General features: G+C 41.1%; 1 protein-coding gene across 2 annotated transcripts; it reads right to left on the reverse strand.

Moving 5' to 3' along the window:
* Nucleotides 1-3743: 3743 nt before the first annotated feature.
* IL20 (interleukin 20) lies at nt 3744-6510 on the reverse strand. Of its 2 annotated transcripts, XM_008055692.1 has the most exons (5): nt 6337-6510; nt 5983-6048; nt 5718-5870; nt 4919-4993; nt 3744-3896 (listed from the first exon to the last, which is right to left on the reverse strand). In XM_008055692.1, the coding sequence occupies exons 1-5, from the start codon at nt 6493-6495 to the stop codon at nt 3822-3824; spliced, it is 528 nt and encodes a 175-aa protein (XP_008053883.1). In that variant the 5' UTR covers nt 6496-6510; the 3' UTR covers nt 3744-3821. The 2 variants fall into 2 exon arrangements, with proteins under 2 accessions (XP_008053883.1, XP_008053884.1); XM_008055693.1 differs by lacking the exon at nt 4919-4993 and having other exon boundaries at nt 3822-3896; nt 6337-6495.
* Between the last annotated feature and the right edge of the window lie 2093 nt (nt 6511-8603).

The following is an 8603-nucleotide window of genomic DNA, read 5'->3' on the forward strand; positions in this document are numbered from 1 at the left end:
ATGAGGTATCGCCAAATTGCCTAAGCTGGTCTTGAACCCGTGAGCTCAGGCAATCCTCTCACCTCAGCCTCCCAAAGTGCTGGGATTATAGGCGTGAGCCACTGCACCCGGCTGTTTTATTTTTTATTTTTAATTAGAGCCTCACTCTGTGACCCAGGCTGGCATGCCATGGCATGATCACAGCCACTACAGCCTCGACCTGCTAGGCTCAGGCAATCCTTCTGCCTCAGCCTTCCAAGTAGCTGGGACTACAGGCATGCACCACCATGCTCGACTAATTTTTTTTTATTTATTGTAGTGGTGAGGTCTTGCCAAGTTGCCCAGACTGTCTCCAACTCCTGGGCTCAGGCAATCCTCTCGCCTCTGCCTCCCAAAGTGCTGGGATTACTGGCGTAAGCCACCACGCCCAGCCTTCTTTTAAGGGTTAAATAATGTAATGTATGTGAGGTTTCCAGTACAGTGCCTGGCACTTGGTAAGTACTTAATGATTATAATTGAAAGTGACTTAATCATAAACCATTCTTTAGTGTCTTTCCCTCAATGGTCTCACTTTCATGAAGTTTTCCCTTAACCTCCAGTACGGCTTGACCTCTCTGTTGTTGAATTCTCCATTGTTAGTGCTATGGTAAGTCAAGAAGAGAAAAGATAAGTGACTTGGAGGAGGAGATGGGTTCTACAGCAGAGAGAAATAGGCAAAGAGGTAACAAGTCAATGGCCGTATGGTAACGTGGTGTTCCAAATAAACCAAGGCTTCCCATGGTCCAGACTTTTAGAAGTGTCAAAAATGCTTCCCAGGAAATGCTTTCTCCTCAGCTCTGTGAGTCAACCTCAGCTTGACCATCTGGGAGGCTCACATCCTTCGCAGGTAAAACCAGCTTCTGCCAGAGTCCAGCTCCAGCCAGGTTCAGGGTACCTCAAAGGTGGAGACGGCATCAGCGATTGGGGGGAAGAAGAAAGAGAGAGAGAGAGAGAGAGAGAGAGAGAGAAAGAGACTGGACCCCAGTCTAGTGCAGAAACCATGTGTGTCATTGGAATTACAACGGGTTTTTTATGCACAAAGTCAGATGTGGGAGGGGCGTCCCCCACCCACCAGAAACTTTAATCCATGAAAATTTAATCAATGATCACCTTTAAACCCTTTTCATATGATAATCTTAAAATCCCAAAACAAAGGATAACCTAATCCGTGACTGACATATTCTATAAACCTTTTTCATCCTAAGCTGATTGATTTATGCCAAGTTAAACAATTCTATAGAAGCTCAAGTATTTACTTTACAAACGAAAGTGGCCCATCCCAGAATGTTTGGAATGTGGCCCAGTCCAAAGTTCACAGTGGGCTACCTGCAAGTAACTCAGCCTCATTCTTTCAACAAAATGGCTGTCTTCTAAAACTATATTCTACAATTTACACTTCAGTAAATCCTAAGATCATGACCCAGAAGCCTGTGACCAATACTAAGGCTCTTAGATGTGACACAAGTTTGAATTATACGTTGTGTGAAAGCCAAAACTGCAGTTTGTGGAAGAATGGGAGCAATGAGCTTCTAAAGTTAGCTTGTGTTCGTCCCGGTCTCAGAGTTTTTATGTTTTGAGCTCACAGGAGCTTAATCTGGTTAGTGCTGAGTAGAAAGGGGGAGGAAATGGGGTCAAATAGCTCCCAAACACATCCTAGTAGTCTCGGGGTCAACAGCCCTTCCTGATCCCTAATGCTCAATAGGCCTCCGTGACTGGCTCCCAACAAGCCTCCTCCTTGCCAGCTAGTGCTCCTTGAGGGTGATGTTTCTAATTTTAGCACTGAGTCCAGTGCAGTTGGCTTCTCAAATCTATTTATTGAGAGTTGAAGCCAACTGGTTTATCAGACTGGTCAGTGAGAACCAGAAAACATGCAGCTGGAAAATCTGACATGAGACAGGTAATAAGCAGTAAAAATCTGATAGAAAATGGGTAATAATAATGGGGAATATAAAATTATGAAAGCAAGGAAACAAATCAAAGGAGCATAAAAAGCCATCTCTTCCAATGCCCAAAAAGTAGATGTTATCATAGTTTTCCAGAGGAATAAAGTAAACTCCAAGAAGGTTAACTTTTGCACCCAAATTACTCAGGTCATGAAGGTTGAATCATGATTTGAACCCAACAAAAGAGATCTGGAAAAAAATGCACCTAAGTACTTAAAATTGGTTGTTTGTGGGTGGTAGGATTATGAGTTTTTTTCCAGTTTTTTTCTATTGGGTAGTTGTTACATGTATCACAAGAGTTATTAAAAGTTAGAATCATTACAACTGTATCAGGGCCCAGACTAAGGACAGGGAGCAGAAATTAAAGGTAGTAAGGAGAGCTCTCTATAGGAGCCAGGGAATCAGCCTGAAGCTGTTGTTCCTAAGATTGAGAAAACTAAGTGACTAAATTTATAAGCTGATGCAGTTCAGAGTGAGTTGGAGGAAGAAGGAGGGAACCAAGCCAGGCCAGAAAGCTGGCTCCTCAGTGTCCAGGGAAGCTCGACCTGAAGCAGGCCTGGAAAGAAGACTGACTTAATAGTTGGACACAAAGAAAAAGACATGATCCACCAGCAACCTAAACTCTGAGGTTGAACAGAATCTAAAATGTGAGGGCTTCAAAAGAGGGCTCATGCACCTCCCTGGGCAAGGCTCTAGAACTACACTTCATACACGTTAACCCTTATAACAGGGCCTCATGCCATGGTAATTTGTGTTATAAGAGTATGGGAATCTGGGTAAAAATAAAACAGGGGCACACAAAGACAGTGCTCCTTCAAACCAATGAAAGGAAAGCAAAGATGGTTGAAGACCTTGCTCAGTCAGAGTCCCTTTAAGTGGAGGGTAGCATGGAATCAGATGTGAGTGAATTAATAGACAGAACTGGGGTATGAATTCTGCTAAGAGAGAAGGCCCAGGTTCTCACTTGCATCTTCTTCCCCAAAGGAGCAAGAGGACCCTGGGTGAAATAAGATTTAATCTCAACCCCAACATTGTTTCTGCTCCTGATACATTTTCAAATTCTAAGAAGTATGCAAATAGTATCTATTATGCAAATAATAGCAAGAATAAATAAATATGTTGACATAAATATACCAAATAATAGAAAAGATATTATAAAAATCTTATAAAAGTATGGTCTAAATTAAGATTGGGGACACATAAAGACAACACATAAAGAAATAAGTAATAAATATATATTTATTTGTAAAAATTATATGCTGACCATGCAGGATTTCTTAGCAAAGATATACAAGTATGGGACTGGGGAATTGAGTGGGGGTGGTAAGTAATTGTAAAACAGGCCTGTAATTTCACATAAAAATTTATTCCATGACCCATTCTAAATAGCCATTGGTTCAATTTCAAATATCTCACAGAGCATTGGTAGTGAGTAAATATGTTCTTAATTTAATAAAATTAAATGATACCCCTTGTCATCCTACTAGAGGATTTGTTTACTGTATAAAAACACATCACCTGCTCCATTCAGGCTATAAATATAACTTATGAATTTTTAAAAAGTCTCATGTTTAAATACAAAAATAAATAAGTTAAATAGCAAGAATAAATAAATACATTAATAAATATATCAAACTTATAGAAAAGATATTACAAAAAGTCTGATAAAAGTGTGGTCTAAATTAAGTTTGAGGACACATAAAGACAATCACATAAGGAAACAAATAATAAATAAGATACACTGTGACCAGAACTAAATTAATATGACAAAGAGATGGTGGCTTGGGATCATACTTCCACAGGTAATGAGGACCGGGACTCTTGGCCTGGAATACTCTCAGCAGCACAATCACTTTCCTCCTATTTCATCTCCATCCATCGAAGAAGAATGTCTAGTTCCCCCAAAGCCTTCACAACTGCTGCCTGAGACTCAAGCTGAAAGAGACACACACTTATGTGGTCAGCAACTCATAAAGAGACAACAGAATTAGTTCTTCTCTCTCTTATGGGTAGGTCTATTGAGCATCGTAAGCAGAGCATTCTCTTCATGATGAAGAGCTTGAAGAAGTTATAGAACCTCACGATCTTTCAAGAGAAAGTGAAGTCATTGAGTTCATCACCCTGATCTTACAAATGGAAAATGAAGCACAGAGGTGTGGCAGAATCGAATCTTCAACCTAAACCTCTTGCATCACGAAGATCAAAGTGATGAGGCTGTCTTTTTAGCAAGGATGTGTGTGTGTGTGTGTGTGTGTGTGTGTGTGTAGGGATTGTCTACTGTCCATACTTCAATTGAACAAATATTTATTGTGCCAAGCACTGGGTTAGTAGCTAGAGGTTCAAAGGTGGATGGCACGATTTCTGTCCACAAGGGATTCACAGTTGAATGGGGAGATACACAGAAACAAGTAACTAAAGTGTAGTGTGGTGGATAAATGATGGAATCCCCACAGGACACCAGGGGAGGTATCTAACTCAGAGAAGCAGCCAGCACCTTCCTGGAGGTGGTGCCTAGACTGAGACTTAAGGATAAGAAGGAGTCAGTTAGTGAGGAGTGAACTCCAGGCCTTCCTGGCAGATGTGCAGAGGTGTTAAGGTGAGAAATAGCATGGCCTGGGTGTGTGAAGCTGTGAGTGTTTTTGAGAGTATGTGTAGGTGTGTGAATGTTAGAAAGCCATTGCCTCTCATTGTGTGAGGGAAGATTCAGATGTCTCTGGAGTGACTTGATGGAGTCATGGCCATTCCTTTTCCATATCTGGAGGATCATCCAGACAGGGCATCTTCTAGAGCCTGGATGGGTGCCCTTTGGGTTAAAGCGAGGGATGGTCCACATGAGTGCCAAGCACTGTTAACCTGAGGGCTACCGGATTTCTCCCAGCATGAATATCCATCCCACCCATCTATGATCTCAGTTCTAAAAACACACCCATCCCAATCAATGACAACATTGCATATACCTCTTCAAAATGATTCAGAATCTGGCTGTATTTCTTCATTGCTTCCTCCCCACAATGGCATGTCATGTGGGTATGCTGAAAAGGACCCAAAGAATAATAGATTTTATTAAAGATTCTGATTTTCTCCTGCCACTGACATGAAGCAGGTGGGACTCTTGCTCTTTCATTCACAACCCTATAGATACGTATTCCTGTAGAAAAGTTCTTTCAGGCCTCACACTTGGGATCATTAAGCTAGAAGAGAAAGCCAGCATTTTCGACTCAAACATGGAACTCATTGCTTGTTTTTAGAAACAGGCAGGCAGTTCTGAAGGAGTTTGTGATCACTGTATACCCCTGGTCTCCCCTCAGCTCTAGTCTAGTACCTCCATCCCAGAACTCCTTTGAGCCCCCATGGGAAAAGAGAACTGAATTCCCAGGTCCTGTTCAGACCATATTCTGATGTCAAGTCCAGTGACCTACTGAATGGTTGCTCAGATGCAGGAAGCACTAGTACATTCTAGCCATTCACTTACTTTCAGAAAAAGTGTAATTTCAAGGATCATAGCTAATTGACATTAATATCAAATAACTAGCATTTTATAGTTCTTTACATTTTGCAAAACACTTTTTGCATGGAACATTTAACCAAAAGTCAACAAAACTGAGTTATTACATAGTCATATGGCTCGATATAGACTCTTAAATCTTTTAGATTCAGTTTCTCTATTCATTAAATGGGAGTAGAAAAGAGAGCTTGATGGCTAAATCATTGAAGCTATGTGCTCCTTTGGATTCTGTTACCCAGAAACCAACTCACACAGAGCCGGAGGTCCTTCTTAATGGTAAGAAAGGAATTGGCGAGGTTGCTGATCTTCCTGAGGGTATGATGGTCTGGGGTCTGGTAGTTCTTAAATACTCTGTCCAGATAGAGTCTCAGTAAATGGCGGAGGAGGCAGCAACGATCCTCAGGCTGCAAAAAAGACAGGTGGGTTGGTGAGGCATGGAGGAAGGGCACAGACAAGACCAGGCTGATATAGATGCTCCCCACTTCTTCCCAGAGTTTATCTGGGCCAAGCACACACCTTTGTGTCTTGCAAAGACTCGGTCCTCCTTAAGATTCTGACATCGATGTTTCCATCATTGGCTTGCTAAACAGAAGAAGACAAAGCAAGAAAGCATGGGTCAGTAACTGCTGCCGGGGTCTTAGACATCAAGCTTCACATCTCTTTCCTGCCAAGGACCAGTGGGGGTCCCTTTCCAAAGCATTTAAAAATAATGAAGTACAGATATTTCTAGGGAGTTCAACTTTCTGGTAAGGAGTCTCCAGCCTGCCTCACTCATTTCATGGCCACATTTCCAGGGTTATCAGAACAAGAGAAACAGACAAGGAAGGAAAATGAGAGGCAGCCAGGAGAGGGAGCTGCCCCCTTACATACCACATTGTCCCGTATCTCTGAAAATCCATTTTGTATTTCCTGAAGGTGTGTGGTTACCACACAGCTTCCCAAGTGGAGTGTCTTCAACCCAGTAGAAGGAGTCCAGAGGAGAGAAAACACAGTAGAGAGAAGACTGAAGACAAGACCACAGCCTTTCATCTTGTGCCTGGAATCTGGAGAATGCCAGAATCAGGAGCTAGGAATTCAAAGGAAAGAGCATGACTTACTGATTTCCTCATCTCATCCTTAAGAAGCCAATCTAGCCACCAGGGATATGTCTCCCCCAGGTATCCACTGGGAGAAACTCAACAGCCTAATCTGACTCCAAACAGAGCAGCCCATTGATACAACTTACGAAGAAAAACTGCTGAGCCTCCTGTGAAGAGAAGCTTACAGGTGCCTGTCAGGGTCTAAGTGCTGGCTGGTGCCACAGGTTGTGGCTCCTTTATTCTGTCCCAGCTCCTCTGTCATTGCCCAGCAGGTAGGGCCTAGAACAGCAGGCAATTGCAGTGACTAGACAGAATGACATTTCAGGGGAAATGTCAAAACTTGTTTTGGAGAATTGACGTGTATCGCCTTCCCTTCCAGAATGCCAGTGTAGCTCACCCTTCTAGTCCCCTTAGGCCCCGTGGGGGAAATAGGGGAAAACAATCTCGCAGAAGATGGGCTGCACCACTTGGGGAGAATTCTCTGGGTTTTATGGCCACCCACAGGGCAAAGACACTTAGCTGTGTTTGGCATTTGTATGAGATCAGGTGGTTATTTGAGGATAATACTCATTTCAGCCCAGAAGGCAAATAGAAAGTCGATGATTTCATAACAGTCCTACTGCCAGGGAAAGGCAAGACATGATAGGCAATCAGTTGGGTTCCACCTAACACTTCTCCCTCCTGAGTCTGGGACTCCACAGCGTCCTATGCAGGCCTTAGTCAGGCACTCCTGAGGTGAATTCAGAGTACACTCTTTCCTGGCCATGCCAGGAAGTGAACCCAAAAACTAGAGAAGAAAGGCAATGAAGGAATTCATTTCTTCTTGGGTGAGCCTGCTCAGTAAGAGAGCAGTTTATGGTGTCTGCTGAATTTTAAGACAAAGTGATAATGAGCTGGGGTTAGGGTAAGATGATTGAGGCACATTGGATGCAAAATGTAAAAAGGCACTAAAAAACTGCATTGTAGAGACTAAAAACATTTTAAGCAATATTATAATGAATTTTAAAAATTCACAATGAACAAAATATCAAAATTTTAAATAAAGACAGAATTCACAGTTCCATACTAAGCCAAGTTGGAGTAAAAGGAAAACTGCACTGCTATTCATGTTTCCATGTATTTTAAATGGTTAACTTTTTTCTCAAATGAATATAATTAAAATATTATTGATGAGTTTTCTTCCCTTAAAACCAGAAAAGTAAAATTATAAGAAATTTCGTTTGGGACATAAATCAAATATTTAAACTTAAAGTCATGGGTTATAATAAACCTACAATTTAATTTTTCAATATTTTAACCACTTTAATATTTTGAAAAAAATAACATGCATAAAATACATAAAGACATGTATGTACAGGTATATATACATATATATGTATGGATGTTCATCTTTCCTTCTGCCTTGGCTCCATGACTTGGCATAGCACTGATAATCATTATCACTTATTGAATTTTTCCTGTGCCAGGCAATATGGTAGACATTTTTAACATTTGTGGCCACCTGAGATAATACCAAATGTAGGAAAGAGAATAAGCAAACAAAACCCAAAAGTATGAGAGAGAGCTCTGTGTTTGGAGACAATAGAATTGAGTCCAAACAAATACTTGCTTTACCAAATCCCACCTACATGGATCTTCTCAGTTTACCCAGGACTCAAGGGGTTTCCCAAGATACAGGGATTTCAGTTTTAAAACTAGAAAAATCACAGATAGACCAGAATGAGTTGACCACCCTACTTCTACATGAACTTAAACTTGTTAACTCACCTCTCTGAGTTTCATTTTCTTAACCTAACAATGGTGATAATTAAACTTAATCCAGAAACTTGTTTTGACATTTAAATAAAATAATCTCTGATTTATACACCTAGCACATAGTGAATGATCAATTCAATTTTGTTTTAGAGATTGATGTTAGTTGCCTTGAATTTAGTGGGCGAATAGTAAATCTACCTTAAAATTCAACGGTTGGATCAGCACCCACTATTAATGAGCACCCACTATTCTGAATGTTGTGCTAGGCACTGAAAAGATAAACATGACAGTTCCTTGTCCTCT

This window comes from Carlito syrichta, unplaced genomic scaffold (genome assembly GCF_000164805.1).
Source record: "Carlito syrichta isolate Samal-C Ts95f unplaced genomic scaffold, Tarsius_syrichta-2.0.1 Scaffold301930, whole genome shotgun sequence".
NCBI lineage: Eukaryota > Metazoa > Chordata > Mammalia > Primates > Tarsiidae > Carlito > Carlito syrichta.

Coding starts and splice junctions, on each gene's coding strand:
- IL20 (XM_008055692.1), bottom strand. CDS start 6,495: ATGAAAGGCTGTGGTCTTGTCTTCAGTCTTCTCTCTACTGTGTTTTCT. Junction 5,871..5,982: donor AGTCTTTGCAAGACACAAAG/GTGTGTGCTTGG, acceptor TCTTTTTTGCAG/CCTGAGGATCGTTGCTGCCT. Junction 4,994..5,717: donor AGAAGGACCTCCGGCTCTGT/GTGAGTTGGTTT, acceptor GGTCCTTTTCAG/CATACCCACATGACATGCCA.